General features: G+C 37.1%; 1 protein-coding gene across 1 annotated transcript in view; it reads right to left on the bottom strand.

Annotated features, from left to right (window-relative positions):
• LOC145685811 (hydrocephalus-inducing protein-like) overlaps nt 1-18,866 on the bottom strand; it is a 461,224-nt gene that overhangs the window by 336,953 nt on the left and 105,405 nt on the right. Inside the window, exon 13 of the mRNA XM_081758381.1 lies at nt 9,097-9,287. Coding sequence (XP_081614507.1) covers nt 9,097-9,287 — 191 coding nt within the window. The remainder of the gene's footprint in view (nt 1-9,096; nt 9,288-18,866) is intronic.

Below are 18,866 nucleotides of genomic sequence, written 5' to 3'. Positions count from 1 at the left end.
AAAAAAAAAAAAAAATCATAGTAGTACAGTATCAGTATCAAGAAAGTTAATTTCGAAATGAAGTAAGAAAGTGGTAAAGAGGAAAATCGATTTCTTAATGGTGAATAAAAAGATGAAATAGGTTAAAACGAATATTCTGAGGGATTAGGAGAAATAAGTGATTTGTGTAGCAAATGACAGTAGGAGCAACTTACAAAAGGGTGAAAATAGTTGGAGTTTGTATTCTTTCTAATTTGTCAAAGTAACGAATAAGATGTTTACTGCGAAGAAATCGTTTTGCGTAATAAAATGTTCACCATTTTTTTCTTTCTAATCGTAGTCGTCTTTCATTTATGTGGATTATTTTATGGTCACAACTAATTGTTGCGTTATGCTATTGCTCTATTTCAGCTATTTCTTCTATTACTTTTTAGGCATCATATATCCCATAAAAAAATTGTTACAACCAAAAATATTCAACAATTTCGAGCAATTATAAAGGTAACCAAGAAAGTTCTGTCGCTTTTTGTGGAGGTTTGTGTCCAATTGGCCCTCACACCGTGAGTTGAATGCGAATGGAGATAAGGCGAAGGTCAGTTGTTGGTGTAAGTATCCAACATACTACCTCGTTATGGCAGTTCAGTTACACCGTGAACTTACTAAAGACACAGTGAACATGGGACCTCCACAGAGCGTCATAAGAACATGTATGCTGTACAAGTTCAAACTGGGGTCAAACTCCGCTGCAGCTGGGCGGAAGATATGTCAGGCCTTTGGTGAGGGTGTCGTGACTACGCGGACAGTGCAGGGATGGTTTAACGAGTTTAAGGACGGTGACGAAACCCTCGAAGACGCACCACGTGCCGGAAGACCAACACATGTACAAAGTGAAGATCTTCAGGCAGCAATTGAGGCGAACTTAGCCAGACATTTGAGGAACGGAGACTACAATTCAGTGTGAGTAGAGAAACCATTCGGTAGCACCTCCATCAACTTGGGAAGCGCTACAAGTTGGGTAGATGGGTCTCACATGTTTTGACTCCAGGGCAGAAGGCAATGCGAGCAGAGATACCTATGTTTCTTTGCTATCTCGTCTGAGGAAGGAGCTATTTATGAACAGGGTGTTGGCATGTGATGAGAAGTGGGTTCTGTACGAAGCTCCACGGCGCCGTCATCATTGGTTAGTATCACATGAACTGGTTCTATAACAGCCGAAATCAGCACTGAACCAGAAGGTCCCCCTGTGTGTTTGATGGACTGCTTGCAGCATCGCGCATTGGGAACTGCTACCAGCAACGGGTCAGAGCATCAATGCAACTATGCACTGTTACAGTTGAGCCGTGTTTAAGAAGAACACAAAACTCTGGAACCAGCACTTCTGAATCGCAAAAGGTCCTCCTGTTACAGGACAATGCTAAGCCCTACGTGGCTAGAATGAACCGAGACACCATTCTATGCCTTGGATGGGAAACACTATTGCATTAGCCATACTCCCCGGACATTGCACCATTTGATATTATCTGCTCCATTCCTTGGACAATTACCTTGGAGGACGCCAGTTCAAATCCCTAGTAGAGGTGCAAAATGCACTTGATACCTTCTTCGCTTTACAGCCCACCAAATTCTACCGCGATGGAATTCATGGCCTTCCAGAACGTTGGCAGAAACGTCGTCGATGCTGATGGGAACTATTTTTGATCTTCCAGGTATGTCTTAGGTTACATATCGATGTTCGAAAGTGGTGGGTGAAAAAGCGACAGAACTTTTTGGTTACCTTTAAACCAGGGGTGCAAATAACCACCCGCCCATTCGTCCGGGGCGAGTGGTTCATTGGTGCGGGCGAGTCACTATTATTTATTTCAAACTGTAAAAACTGGGATGTGGGCTAATAGCGAGTAAAATTTTGTTGCTTATTTGCATCCCTGCTTTAAACATTTTTATGATCTCTGTGTAGTACATAAGAGGCAGGATTGAAATGTTCATCTATACATATGAGCAGAGGTCTATCTGACACACCTGTCATCAAATAGAATTCAAATTTTTAATTAAGGGTTAAATTTGGAACGATCTCAAAATAATTGTAATATTTTATAAAATTCCATATAAGCAAATTTCTTGTCAGGTTATTTCTATTTCCGAGAATTATTCTTTTCAGCTAATATGTCTGATCTGATTTTTTTAAAAAAAAAAATGAAATATTTATGTTTTACGTCTCACGATTATACCTGCTATGCTGAATGAGATAGTGATGATGAGTGAAATGAATGAAAGGGTGGAATGAAGAAAGTGGAAGGAAACGGGAGAATCTCGAGAAAACTCACGCACATGATGTTTGTTCACCAAAGCTCATTTGGCAAGATTCCGTGCAATTTTGCACGGTGCAGTTTCACATGGTGCTCATTATCGAGCAATTTCGCATTGTCTTCATTATCAAATAAATCATTCTGCAGGTGTGGTGCATTTTCACACCGTCCACCTGTCAAGCATGTGATTCATCCTGAAACCGCTTTCACTATAGGGGGTGGGAGGACAGAACTAATGTCAACTATATAAGAACAGAAACAGAACAAACACAAGTTAAAGTAAATACGAACGATTGAATTAATACTAGTTTCAACTATTTTTCCCAATTGCACACCATATATGCAGATAAAGGAACCACACATGATAAGACATTGATTATACTAGTCGCATTGATATCAGATAAAATAGAACGAAAATACAAGGAACTGTTTACATTTCTTAAATTGTGGTCTGGCCAGAACGAATCTTGAGTGCTGAAAGTGGATTTTGAACTTGCTGCAATCAATGCATTGCGTGCGGTGTTTCCTAATTCATAGGTTTCTGGTTTCTCATGTCATTTTAACCACAGCATTTGGTGGAAGGTTTTAGATCTCATCGAAGGATACATCCACAGTGAATATGTACGTCATCATGTTCGTATGTGTAGTGTCTTAGCATTAAAATCATCGAACAGGATCGAAAAAGTTTGGCTTATCGTCATGGAGGACTGTCCGTCCGGTCAGAAAATCGAAGAGTTAAACGAATATTTCATTGAGCAATGGATGGACATTCCAAACATTCAGAGAAATATAGAACTGCAATGGTCAAAGACACAGAACAAACGATCCAGTGGAGGGTTGGCACAATAAGTTAAACCGCAGCGAAACTTATAAGTGTACTAAAAACAGATGCGACGTCTAGTTTTCATGCTTTTGCGAGACAGGGCTTAAAAATTGCAATCCGGAGAAACGTAGAAAATCAACTTACATCCCTTGACCACATATTGCAATTAGTCCTGGAGAAACTAGGAAATAGCGTGGACTTTAAAAAATGCTTGAGAAGCTTGAGCTTAAGGATGGGCACGAGTCGAGCTAAAACTTGACTCGAATTCAAGTCGAGTTTCCAGTCGAGTCAAAGGTAATTTTCTCGAGTCTAGTTTGATAAATTGCTCGCTCGCTCAGCTCGTTTTAACTCGTTTTGAAATCATGACCTGATTAGATTGGAAAGTGAAATCATGAAATGAGAAACAGTAATGTCGAATACTTTCAGTGTTGCTCACGAGAGAGGACACTGCTCACATCTCGTCTCGTCGCGATAACGAGACAATAGATCTTTATAACGAGACACCCTCAAATGTCGTGAGCACCAATATAAGTATATACTGTAGTTCTTACCATCAAAGCTAAGATCTGCACGGTCGAATTGTTGAGCCCAAGCACAAGCCCAACCCGGGTAGCGATGTCAACCGGCTCGGCTCGGTTCAACTGAGGGAATAACTCGAGTCGACTCGGTTGAGATGAGCCATCAGCTCGGTTCAATTGAGCCGATGGCTTGAGTAGTCTGGGTTAAAACGAGTCCATCGGCTCGGTTTGACGTGGCTCAACTGAGCCCATGGATCGAGCCGCCTCGGTTGGGGTGAGCCATCAGCTCGGTTTGTTTCGGCTCAGGTGAGCTATAAGCTGAGTTGTAAGCTCGGCTAACTTCTCGGTTCGACTCGACAGTGAATGAGTTGTGAGCCGAGCCGCTCGAGCCATTGACAATCCTAAACTAGGGCTGAGTAGTTTTGAAATTTTGTTTTCCCGGCACCCTATAACTTTTAACAATTTTTAGCTTGAGCCCAAATACTTGCTCCTCCAGAACTCAAACCGAGAACCTCGTGAACGATGTCCTTGCCTCCTAGACTTCACGACTACCGAGGTAGGTAGTCAATTAGTTTTTGGTATTGAGATATGTACCGTGTGTCATTCCTGTTTATACGCTGTGTTGTTATTGTTATAATAATAATAATAATAATAATAATAATAATAATAATAATAATAATAATAATAATAATAATAATAATTTGTAGAAGTTGTAATATTATTTATAATAATTATATTGTCTACTTGCAGATAGTACTTGAAACTACACACAGGACTTGGCTCGATTTGGCTCAACTCAATTCGAAACTTGACCTGAATTCGGTCGATTCTAAATTTTGTGTAATTCGTCCAGTTCTAATGAATATTTAAAAAAAACATGGCCATTAGTTCTTTATTAAATTTTTAGGGGTGCACTGGAAGTACTGAAATTTTTTAAAAGTACCTACGAGTTATATATTTCAACATCACATAGTTGTATGTAGGGGTTGTATATCTCTCAGTGTTTGTTTCATGTCCAAATGATAAGAAAACGAAGGATAACCATTTCTCCAATCTAAGATGAATCTTCATTGTTTGGAGAGTTTTTTTTTAATGAACTCCGTATGTAACTGACATAATTAATTGTGTGTGTAATTTATTTACTTATTACATAACGCATGCAAATAGAAAGAAAACACTGATCATATATGAATTAGAAATTCCAACCACAAGTGCGCTCAAATCTTGCAAACGGTGCCAGATATTGAAAAACAATAAAGAAAAAAAATCCCCTTTATGATACCCCTTGCAGATTTTTATGAAGGGGTCCTTCACTTGTATCTGTAAAGGGACATGTACAAATATGAGGAATGACAAGGAGATTCATGATCATATGTGAATGGTGCGCTACGTAGAGAGCGCAGGTTCAGCTAGTTGAAAATTAATAAATAGTCTGCACTCATTTCTGTTATGTTGTTTATTCGTGGATGTGCATTAGTTAAAGAACTTTTAGAGTTACGTACAAGGCTACCATCATGAAGTGTTTCTGTTGCAATAAATAGGTCTCTCGAAAGAAAATGAGTTCTTAATATGCTCTTTGATCCGGTAAAGTTTCGTTAATTTTAACCAAATTATTTCTTAAGAGAAAGAGCAGTAGGCAAATTTCATTAATACTCATGCACTAAAACATATACAGTAATTACTATTATTTAATATTTTAATATAGACACTTACATAAACTTTATGTACAAAATCCTGTTTGTAAACAAATACATGTTTTCTAGTGCGACAGATTATTATCTATTACAATCAAAATGAAAGTGACTATGTTTCTAACTTAATACGAGTAACTCTTGAATCATCAGACCGACCTCGATAAAATTTAGAACATCGATGAGGTTCGGGATGGTTTTTATCATTTTACTTTGAAGGTGCAGCTTGAGGGAAGGAGAGAGGGGAAAATGACATATTAGTGTCGAATCTACAATTTTCGGGCTCGCTGAAATGAACAATGACACTTCCGATGCCATTTAAATCAAAATTCAGACCCACAACTTGGAGGAAGGAGGAGATATATAAAAATTATTGAAAATGACCGATATTAGTGTCGAATCGATAGTTTTCGGGGTCGCTAAGATGAACAGTGACACTTCCGGCCGTTTAAATGCAAATTCAGTCCCGCAACTTGGCAGAAGGGAGAATATTTTCTGTCGGTACGCAACGATACGGCATACTGGCACCTTTTAATGGTAGCGGAATATTTCCTTTTCTGTCTTAAAAATGGGTTGACAAGAAACTTAAAAAAATACCAAATAGTAAATGTATAGGTTTATTGAAAAATCAGAGTTTTTTTGTTGTTTGTTTTCACTTTATCAAAACAATCAATAGGATCAATATTAACAGACGAAAATCATATTCACGAAGAAATTAAATGTGGACTAAAAGCTGGGAATTTGTGTTATTATTCGGTTCAAAATCTCTTGTCGTCGCGAATCCTGTCGAGAAATTTGAAGCTTAAAATATATAAAACGATAATCACGCCTGTTGTTCTGTATGGTTGTGAAACATGGTCACTTACTCTGAGGGAAGAACATAGACTGAAAGTATTTGAGAACAAGATCCTGAGATGAATATTCGGACCCAAGAGGAACGGGAATGGGAGAATGGCGGAAACTTCATAACGAGGAACTACATAATTTATACGGTTTACCCAACATTGTTAGGGTCGTCAAGTCTAGGAGGCTTAGGTGGGCAGGTCATGTAGCTAGAATGGAAGAAAGTAGAAACGCTTTCAAAGTCTTGACTGGAAGACCAATCGGAAAACGACCATTAGGAACATCTAGGCGCAGATGGGAGGACAATATTAAGATGAATCTCGCAGAGATAGGAATACAAAGTAGAAACTGGATCCAATTGACTAAGGATAGAAGTCAGTGGAGAGCTTTTGTGAACGCGGCCTTGAACCTCTGGGTTCCATAGGCCATAGAGTTCTATACTAATTAAGCTAACTAGGATTATATTTTAGTTTCTTTTGTAGCCATAACTCCGTTCTATCACGGTGCTAACTTTGAAGTGTTTGAATGAGTTGTGTACAAAATTTCCCTATTCTAATACAAGAAACATAAGTACTCAATTATCTTAACTCTAAAGTAGTAAATACAAAATAGATTTAATTTTGAAAGCATAATATAATAAAATATTCGAAAATTTCGATTTTACCCAAATTTTCCAGTTTTTTCAAGTTCGAGAAAACCGTACAAAAACTGTTCTTTTATCCAAAATTTCCGTTTTTTCCCAGGCCTTCACAACACTAGTCTGAACACAGTGCACCGAACACTCCTAACAATGGGCCTCCGCAGCCGACGACCCAATCGAACACATCTGGGATGTGATTGAACGTGACGTTAGGGCGCATCGCCCGCCTCCCCAGAATTTACGGGAATTAGGTGACCTGTGTGTGCATATGTGGTGTCAACTCTCTCCAGTGACCTACCAAGGATCATTGCGTGCATGCCAAGACGTGTCGCCGTTGTTATCCGTGCGAAAGGTCAACATACTGACAATTAGGTAGGTAGTCATAATGGTCTGGCTGATGTGTGCGTATATTTTAACTCGTATATTTTTTCTCAACTCGAATTTCGAGACGTCTCGACTCGAATTCGAGTCGAGTCGAGACAGATACTCTCGAGTGGAGACATGAGTCAAGACAACACTTTCTCGAGACGAGTCGAGACAGGCTTAAATCTCGACTCGACTCGACTCGTGCGCATCTCTAGTTGTACAATAGTGAAGTTTGTTTTATTTGTGTGAAAATGTCTTGGAAAACTGCTAAAAAGGAAAAGGATTTATTATTATTTTTTTACATTTACTTATACAATGATTCGCGTATTAGACATATATTGTTGTTCGTAACTTCGCGAGCAGTTAAAAATCACATTAAAAAGCAATATGTACTGTTTATTCTTTTGCAATGTATTTTGATAACAATTATCTCATACATGAAATGAGACGTTCCTTTTGATAATTTAAATTCAAGTGAATTCAGGTTTGTTAAAAATTTATCTTATGCACCAGACACTTTTCCTTCACCAATGTTGGTGGCCTCTTTTAAAAAATCTGTTTTTTGACTTTTCGAAATTTCATTTTTCGATTTATCGTTTCTCGATTTTTTCTTTTTCGTTGATTTTCGTTTCTCTATAATTTATCGTTTTTCGATGATTTTTCGTTTTTCGCTTTTCGAAAAAATCCGATAGATTTTTCGTTTGTTAATTTTGTTTTCGTCCTTCATCTGATTTTTATTTTAAAATATCAGTAACATGGATGTGTATATCGCAAATGATTGATGAAACTCACTGGATTTTGACAATTGTCATGCGATATACTTGGACAAGCTTCGTAACCATATGCAATATTATGACTTGCAGGCCTTAGATTCCTGAGTTATTGACCATCAAATTTGAGTTTGGTTCCAATGAAAGAATATTGTATAATGCTTACTATCAACGTAACTCATCCAATCACTACGAAAATTAGTGCATGAAGTATTTATTAGTGCAGGTTGCCAATTTTAGAGTTATTGTCCATCAAATTTTTATTTTAACTTCGTAATACCAACAAATTTCACTAAAAGAATTTAATTAAACTCATCCGATCTTGACCAAAGTTAATATGGTAGATCATGACAAGCTTGTATGTAAGTAAGCGAAGGACTTCTCTCCCAAGAAGTGCGTGAGATTACGGAAGATAAAGTAATGGGTGGAAGAGATGTCAGAAGAATGTGGTGGAGGAGGAGCGGTTTTATACTGCAATTCATAGAGAATATGCAAAGTTCTTTGAGTGACATTTGCCAATTCATTGAGGGAACATTATTAATCATGTTCAGAGGTAGGAAAGGAAATAACTCATTGCAACTATTATAATATTGTAAGATCATATTCTGTATAGGCAATGTTTATATGGCTTTGGATCAATGTATAGAGATTCTTGGTGACAAAGAAAATTCCAGATTTTATGCATTTTTAAAACAAAATATTCAATCTGTTTACTATGAATAAAACGTTTCATTTAGAATTAACGAAAATTTATCAGCGATAATTATGAATTATATAATTAATTAAGTTGAAAATTAAGATTAATTATAATGATACGACGAATATTCATTGTTATTTGTTGTCAAATTCTTTAATTTTGATTTAATATATATGAATTTGTACACTTTGCCTTCTATTATTTTTATAGCCTCCGCCATTGGTTCTCGATCTTGTGTTTCAAACGTGTACGATATCTTATTTTTTGTAAAGCAACCACATGACTGATGCGGCGTGTATGAAATACATCACTCAAGACACCAGTGACTGAACGAAGTAATGACATAATTCTTTTTCGAATAATTTAAGATAAGGTCTTCACTAATATTCAATTATAGAAAACAAAATGCATAGAAATGCACCGAATATACTCAACAACCTAGATTCAAATTAAAACACTCACATACCTTTTGCTTCTTTCATTTCCGATTTGTGCTTGATGTACTGTTGAAATGTATTATGCAGTATAATACAATGTATATACTTCATATTTCCCAAAGCTTTGAGTATTGAGACAATTGAAGACACTGAACAAGGCAGAAACAGCGAGTTTATTGACTCTATTACCACTCCGAATTTATACTCTTCTTTGGTTAAGCTGTAACAGAAAATATTTGAAATTTGGTAGTAAAGTAAAGAAGCACTATCATTAAGAAAACATTTTACTCATTTCTAAGACTGTTTAAGCCTTAAACAGTACGCGGGCCAGGGGTTTACAATAACGTATTTTGTATTCAGGTGGCCTCAGTTTGTCACACGTGTGTCCTATAATACATATTTTTCATTTTAAGTCAGCATTACTAATGCTAGTATAATAGCGCTACTTTCTAGTGTTCTAGTTGTGAAGAGCTTGTAATTGAGAATACTGACAAAGAAGTCTAATCTTCTTGAATCGAGAAATTTAATCATTTGTTAACATATCCTAACGATGAGAGGATGAGATCGAATTGTATTCACATTATTTGCAAGCTAATATTGGTTTTACAATTTTAGTTAGGATCTTTTGTAACATCACGTACTATTACTGGAGTAAAGAATAAATTGTACGATATTAAATAATGATTACAAAATAAATAATAATCCCACCAGAAACATAAATGTGAAGAATCGGAGCCAAGAATTCGTACACTGATGCGGAAATCAATGATTGCATACGTATTGACAATTTAAACTAACCACATGAAAACTTTTTAATGAATGATTGATATGTTCAGGAAACACCCGTTACCATTGACAGCGCTTGTAGTAAACGTTATTTCGTAAATTAGCATGTATTATATAGTTAGTATTATTTATATAGTTATTATAGTATAACAATAGTGTTTTTATGGTGTCATGCTTTATTTCTCAAATTTATCTTTCAGTATTTCTGAGGCATTCAACACCACACAGCAAATATACTAACTGGATTTATCACTCAACCAACGCTACCATTCAAAAGAAAGCATAGCCAATGAAGGTTAAACCACGAAGATTTTTGTTCTTTTATACGTTCTCTAGAGGAAGGAATGAAATTATATGAGATTTATCCAACATGCTAAACCTAAGACCGAAGTGCTTGTAAATTATTGCATTGCTAAATATGACTTCACGGAGGAACTTTGAATAGCATGTCCAACGATATTGGAACATAACATATACGGGTAGTTGTGTATTTTTGGTAGTAGAAACCAGGAATACTATTTTTTTCACTTAAGCCTGAAGGAGGTTTGAAGTTCAATGATATTGAAATCATGCTTCAATGAAAATTTACTTTAAGCTGCACACTAGGAACACAGTAGCACAGCGAGAGAAAGTGCGAAGCGGTTATGTGAATTTGAGATGAACTACATCGTGTCTATGTTTTTTTTATTGTTTTTCTTAGGCTTTTCCCGTATTCTTCCACATTCTAATTCCATAAATTCTTTCATAAACATTTCTTTCAGTAACAACCTGTGTTCCTCAGTCAACAGGGATAATTGTACGAATTCTTTTTCTGAACTACGAGCTGTAAAATCTTTAGTCTAGATAGTTATACTCTTAAGAAGCGTTGGGAGAGGACTTGACAAATTTCAGATCCTAGCTGATTTTTTTTTTTTTTTACACTAGATGCTCTGATACGTATTACATAATATAGTATTAGTATATTTACACGATAGTTTTAATGTAAAAAATGCCAAGCCTGGAAGAGTATTTTAATAATAATAGAGGGCCATTGCAAAAGTGATGGCAACTACTTTTTTTTCTCGAAAATGATAACGAATAAAAAAAAATTGTGAAATATGCAAATGGAACGTTAGTTCATATGTAAACATTACATGTAAGGAGATCGATGAACATACACACTACCATAAAGATATACCATGACAAAAAAAGACGAAAATTTTTTTCTCGCTTCAAACGTGTTTTACTATCAATAGCAACAGTACACCTTGTCAATTCTTGGGGAGACTCCTGATCCCATGGAATGCACGTAGTTTGTAATGTGCTATTGTATACAGTTACAATTGACAGAAACACTTTTGGAACAACAAAGTTTTTTCGTCTTTTTTTTATCGTGCTATATCTTTATGGTAGTGTGTGTGTTCATCCATTTCCTACAAATATTGTTTACACATAAACTAACCTTCCATTTGCATATTTCAGAATTTTTTTTTTAATTCTTTACCATTTTCGAAAAAAAAAAATAGTTGCCATGACTTTTGCAATGGCCCTCGTTTTATTGGAAGTATGCTATCCTAACACGAGGTTTTCTACACAAGCTGTATGCCTCTCAAACATATTAAAGAAGCTCTATCAGTGATACGTAAGTTATTTTTCTCACAAAAAAAAAGGAAAAAAGAATATTGTAAGTAATAAGTTTTAATTTTAGCAATAACATTATTAAAAGTGTACTGATTAAAGTTATATATATATATATATATATATATATATATATATATATATATATATATATATATATATTGTTAAACGAAAATTAGCAAGCCATGCTTAACTTTTCCTGACTCAGGTTCTTCAAACTAGTTAATATTACTTTTGAAATAGTTTGCTTATTTTGATTTTAATTGTAAAATATTATATACTAGCATTAATTACCCGCTTCGCTCTGTTAAATTAAGAAAAAAATAGTAATATGTTCCGTTAGTCAGTCACTTTTTACCCCTCCCCATGTTGCGTGGCTGAATTTGCATTTAAACGGCATCGGAAGGTCACTGTTCATCTCAGCGACCCCGAAATCTATGGACTCGATGGTAATATTGGTCATTTTCGATCATTTTTATGTATCTCGCCTTCAGCTCGCCCAAGTTGCGTTGCTGAATTTGGATGTGAAGGGGATCGGAAGTGTCACTGTTCATCTCAGCGACCCAGAAAACTATTCGACACTAATATTGGTAATTTTTGATCATTTTTATATATCTTCTCCCCTACCTCAAGTTGCGGGGCTGATTTGGATTTAAACAGCATTCAGAAGTGTCACTGTTCATCTCAGTGACCCAGAAAACTATAAAATCGACACTAATAATGGTCATTTTTGAATGTCTCTTTCATTCTCTCTCTTTTAAGTTGCACCGTGAAAGTAATACGATAAAAACTATCCCAGGTCCGAACCTCATCTATGTTGAAAATTTCATCGAGATCGGTGGGATGTAGTGATGAGCGCAAGTGTCTTGGTCTTGCACTTTCTGCAAGAGTCTTGCATGCAAGACCAAGACCAGGAATCCTGATGCAAGACCAAGACCAAGACCAAGGGGTACAAGACCAAGACCAAGACCAAGACCAAGACTTCTGCGCAAGAGTCTTGCACAAGTACCGGCTCATTGGTAGAGTATTCACTTCTGGTGTATGGGGTCCCTGGTTCGTTCCCAGCTTGCGCCATGTGAATATTTTTGGTGGAGAAACACTGTGTGCGTGGATTTTCTAGGGGTTTTCCCGTTTCCTCCTACTTTCTTTATTCCACCATTTCATTAATTTCTCATCATCATCGTCTCCCTTAGCCTCGGTGCATAATAGTGAGATATTAAACTAGATATTTCATTTCATTTCAAAACATATTAGTGATGTTCTTCTTCCAAAACTAAAGAAAAGTGTAGTATTGAACATTGGTAATTCAGTACACCATAGGTGCCGATTATATGGGTATGGCCTTGGCTCCAAGGCTCAAGCATCCGTTGGAAATTTTTAATGTGTGCTTATAAAATTAATATTGAAATAACACTTTCATGGCATTAAGGAAAACCTAGTGCATGTGACCGCTAGTTTGATTTCATGGGCGGATACTTATATGTTGAATAATTATCAATATAACTTATATCCTCCTTAGAGATGTGGCACATCGAGGATTAAGCTATATAACATTATACAACAACAAATAATCCATATTCACAAGTGATAGTGATTTTGTACAGTTATTTCAAATAACTTGGAGTTTTATGCCGTTATTTTGTATTTCTAATATAGGTCAAAAGTATTTATATAAATTGAAAATGAAAAATGAAATGAAATCTTTCAGTTTTACCTCCCATAGTTATGCCGGCTAGTCTAAAAGAGACGGTGGTGATGAGAAATGAATGAAACCATTGAATGAAGAAAGTGGGAGGAAACGGGAGAACCCCCAGAGAACCCACGAGCACGGAGTTTTTAAACAACGAAGTCCATACGGCGCGATCTGGGATCGAACTAGGGACTCCAAGCCCCAGAGGTGAACGCTCTACCACTGAGCCGCCGCGTCCCCTTATCTAAATTCAGTTTGCACAAAAGACATAGTCGTTTTCAGTTTTCAATTTATTCTAAAATATTAGGATGTTTGATTATAATCATTATTTTAATTTTTCTGTTTTTTGGTCAATATTGATAAATATATCATCATCATCATCATCATCATCATACCTATTCTCCCATTATTGGCAGGTCACCTGCTGCAACTAAAAAGTCTCTATGTACGGTACGGTGGTCCTCAGCTAGTCTCTTTGTCTTGACGTAAATTTTCTGTTTTAATACATTCCTTCACTACAGTCTCCTTCGCCCCCTCCGTTTCATTCCTTCCACCATACTCTCTAGCAACGCTCATAATACAGTTCCTCTTCAGCCAATGTCCCAAACAGTTCCTCTTCCTTCTTTTAATTACATCTGAAATTCTTCTTTTCCTCCCTACTGCTACTATTTCTAACACATTGTCATTTGTTTGCCGTTCAACCCGGCTAATTCTCTCCTTTTTTTCTTCATACCCACGTTTCGGAAGCCTCCTATTTTTTCATCGCTTTTGCGTAATGCTCATGTTTCTGCTCGATAGAATACATATTGGAATCAGTAAAACAAAATCTCAATATTTACTTGGAAGTTTGTCCAATACAAAGATTAGCTAATAGTGGTTGAAAAGATGAAAAAATCTGACGCCTTTAGGGTGTAAAAATAATATTGCAATTCATGGTACAGTGAAACCTCTGAATAACGGACACCAATGGGACGGAAATTTTTGTCCGTTACTGAGAGGTTATAGAAATTTAATTTTTCACAACGGTAATTGTATGCAGTAATATAGAGTAAATGCATTATATATTAGCGTAGATACGTAAAATTCAATATGAAAATACTCTATGTGGTACGTATTTCAATTACTGGGAAGGATGAAGGAGAAATTAATTTCTGTTAAATAATATTATTGCTGGGGGATGTGTTAATATATTTGTATACTGTAAAAGATAATGCGTGTATGGTAATTTTTTGAAGTACATGTCATCACCCTGTAAAAAAATCAATTAATTTACGTACCGCCTATACTAAAAGTAAAAATAGGTTAATAAGAGCATGCAATATTATTATTAAATACTGAAAATGTGGAGAACAAACTCACGAACTATGCTTTTTGGGGAAAAAGTTTGCAATAATTGTTTGCAATCCTAGGGACCAGAGTTGGCGTGGGTCAATGAAAACTTGACCCACGACCCACCGTGACCCAAGACCCACTGACCCACCACCCACCATGACCCACTCTGACCCACGACCCACCACCCACCATGACCCAATCTGACTCACCACCCACGGTGACCCACTCTGACCCACCATGACCCACTCTGACCCACAACCTACGGTGACCCACTCTGACCCACCACCCACCGTGACCTACTCTGACCCACCGTGACCCATCACCCACCATGAACCACTCTCATCCACTTTGACCTACTCTGACTCACCAAAATCCATCGTCATCAACTCTGAACACGATCCACGGCCTCTTCTGAACTGACTAAAGAGTTTACACTTGTAATAAAACAAGACTGAAATTGTGACTTATCGGAGTTTGAGTTTCTAGTCAATCGCTCAAGCACCACTCTGTTACAATAACGGTGGATCTGACCTTTACGATATAAAATGATAAAGTGTTTGTCAGTGAGGAAATTGAATCAGTTCGAGGTGGGGGGAAATTAGTGTGTGCCTAAAATATACTTGTACTAAGAGAGTATTCTTGCAAGTGTTAATTTCTGAACGCATTCCACAAGAAACTTCTATTCGCAGGAAAATATCTCTGTACAATATGGAAAAGGTTATGGTTTCTCAGTTCACAGCATTTTTCTCACAAAAGACTTGAAAAATCAGTTGTTCATAGGGTATAAAGGTGCTCGGGTACTCTGTGTGAGAGCATTTCCATAAAGCATGCTCATAATTGTAATTTGTGTAATCACTAAAACACCACGATAAATTTAAGTTACAAATATGCATAATTTCAATTATTATGAATATTTATTCAAAGTAGTTTACCTAAAGCAAACAAGAGACTTAATAAAAATTAGGTACAAAGTTGAATAACACAAATAAGCCATTAGTAATACAAGTATATATTTTCCGTAACTCGTAATTTTCCACCTTAAAACAAATCTGAAATCGGATTTATTTCCTGTCGGTAACTTTTTGGCGGTAAATCATCCGCAGTGGAATGATGTCCATCCTTTAGCCAAGAAATAACTAGCTCGTCTACTTTGAGCTTGTCTAGCGGTGGGTCATTAACATTGATGAGCAACAAGTTAGACAGTGTTTGAGCACTTAATCTATTTCTAATATCAGTCATCTGTAAGTCGTGGAAACTGATAATACTTCTACCCGATTTCTGCAACTTCTCATCGACAATCTACTTGTTAGACTTAAGTCTGATAACGATTTTTCTTGGTCAGGTTTGAAATACTCAGCAAGAAGTATCATCTCTCTATCACCATACAACATCTTTTCCATATCGACCATGTCAGTTGGCAATGTCGACCCATGTAGAACAGAAACTTCATCTACCACGCCTTTGATAGGGAATCTTGTGAATAAATTATCAATTAAAGCCTGATAAACTGATGATTTCTTATTTGTTTATAAATTTAATTTTTGTAGTTACACATGAAGGTTTGATACCGTTACCAAGTTTCCTCCCCCGTCTAGAAAGCGAAAGGGAACGAGGTTCCTGGAAAGTGTTCAGAGGTGAATGGGAATTTCCCTCCTTCTTCCGCTTCAATTACCACACTGCTGTTTGCCATGTGCCAAATTACGATGAATTTCAATTAAATTATCATAATATAATTATTTCTTTGTTGAATTATCAATACTTTTCAGTGGAAAAAAGGAAGAAATTTGAAAGTTCCAAATCAAAGTAAGTAGACCAACGTAACGGGAAAAAAAGTGTAAAATTTTCCATACAATTATGCGTACAATCCAAACTTAAAATTTCCGTGTAATTAAGCTCACAGTACAAATTTTATGCCTATTTTTCTCACAACTTTATGGGTTGATTGCTCTGTGCTGTAACCGCTCCATATAATAAACATACCCAGACAGCACAATGCACGTATAGTACATGTACAATTGCACGGATGTAACATGTGCATCATCTGTATAAATGCACACCTGTACATGTGATGCACATATACATCACAGGTTCTATTCAACATCTTCACTTGCACAGGACATGTGCAATGCACACGTACACGTCCTGCACAAGTGATTTACACCTACCGCGCAGGTGATTTACAGGTAGCACGTATTCGATTTACATGTAGTTCACAGGTGATTTACATGTAGGACAGCGGTGATTTACACGTAGCACACAGGTGATTTACATGTAGGACAGTGATGATTTACACGTAACACACAGGTGATTTACACGTAGCACATAGGTGATTTACACGCAGTACCCAGATGATTTACATGCACTACAGAGATGATTTACACGTACCACACAGGTGATTTACACGCAGTACCCAGATGATTTACATGTAGGACAGAGGTGATTTACATGTAGCATATAGGTGATTTACACGCAGTACCCAGATGATTTACATGTAGCACGCAGGTGATGTATATGCAGTATCCAAGTGATTTACATGTAGGACAGAGATGATGTACACGCAGTACCCAGAGGACTTACATGTAGGACACAGGTGATTTCCTCGTAGTGCAGAGGTGAAGTAAGCATATTCGAGAGGCAACGAAAAAAAAAGAGTCTGGATATTTGGTACTTTACGCAGTAACACCATCTATAACACCGATTTTTTTAAACAAGAGTTTCATTCCCATCCAATGGATGGGCGGGCCGTAGAAGGCAACACCTTCTCTGTGGCCAGAGATATTTTCAACTTTTTTGAATTATATGACATGGAGAATGATTTCAGGCTATAGAATAATGTGGATTGAAGTAAGGAACTAATAGCAAATCAAGTTGACGAGGATGTGTAAGAGGTGGCTATTGTGTTAAAATGTTTCTTGGGTACATGTGCGGAGGTTATGAGCAATATATATGTGGATTTCGGTGGTAGATACGGCGGTCAGGATTATACTGATCTATGGCTTCGGTGCAATCGTATATTGCTAACAGATGATCCAGTGGTGGGTAGGCATAGCATGGTACAGCAGGAACTTGGTCTAACAGCTCATGGACAATGGGATGTGCCAATTGGATTCGTGTCGCTATGTAGCGTTGGCGTAGATGGTAGAGGTGTGGCAAAATAGTTGGAAATTGCGCACGACGATATATTTCAGCAGTGGGAGTATCGAAAGCGAGAGAGTAGGCCAGACGTAAGGCATGTCTTTCGAGAACTTTCAGACGTTCATAGTAAGTTGGTGCTGCTGATAACCAGGCAAGATGTCCATACGTGAGTGCTGGGCGTACGAAGACTTTATATGTTAGCAGTAGAAGTTTTGTATTAAGGCTCCACGTGGTGCCTTTAAGGTTTCGTAAAAGGTTCAAACGGCGCCGGATATTAGCTTCCAATTGTTTTAGATGAGGCTTCCAAGTAAGACGTTTGTCGAATATTACTCCCAGATATTTGAGACTGTTTTGAATTGGGATTGGAGAGTCAAAAAGAGTTAAATGTAGACGTTCCGGATTGCGACTGTTACAGTATTTATTGCGTTTGAGCCCAAAGAGAGTCATTTGAGTCTTAGTTGAATTCAGCTTGAGCTTCCATTTCAGGCACCATGTAACTAGTTTGTCCAAAGCTGGTTGTAGGAGTTGATTAATGCGATCCACAGAAGATCCCAACGCGACATAAGCGGTATCATCAGCAAATTGTAAGGCATATAGTGGAGGCTGAGGTTGAGGCATGTCGGCTACATAAAGAATATATAATAGAGTAGATAAAACAGATCCTTGGGGCACACCGGCGCGGAGTTGAAAGATGCGTGACTTTGCCCTGTTGATCTGAACGAAAGCCTGGCGCTGATGTAGAAAATTGGCTATTAATCGGACATAGCTGTGAGGAAGCAGACGTCTGAGTTTGTAAATTAACCCCTCATGCCAAACAGTATCAAACGCTCTTTCAATATCAAAGGAGATCAAAACAGATGGTAAACGCTTACTAAAATGGTTGACAAGTAGTGTAGAAAGTTTGAGTAATTGATCAGCAGTGCTATAGAGTGGACAGAATCCAGCTTGAATAATTGGTATTTTGTTCGTGATTTGTAGATAGTGATGGAACCGTTTTACCAGAAGGCGTATAACACCGAATTTTTTTTGCCAGCTAGCCGACGCTAGCTACTACCCGAAGAGGGTTACGCCCTCTGTAGGGGAAGAGATTTTTAAAATAGATTGTGCTGTTCAGGAACCCGTGGTTGGGTTATGGGTTGATACATAAACTTTATTGTTCAAATTGTGATGGTCATTATGGCCTTTAACCATAATCATGAGGTAAAGGAAATACATAAGCTTCAGTGAAGGAAAAGCATA

This window comes from Thermobia domestica, chromosome 1 (assembly GCF_964235325.1).
Source record: "Thermobia domestica chromosome 1, izTheDome1.hap1.1, whole genome shotgun sequence".
NCBI lineage: Eukaryota > Metazoa > Arthropoda > Insecta > Zygentoma > Lepismatidae > Thermobia > Thermobia domestica.
Note: the sequence above shows the minus strand (reverse complement) of the source record. Positions and strands in the feature narration are given on the sequence as shown.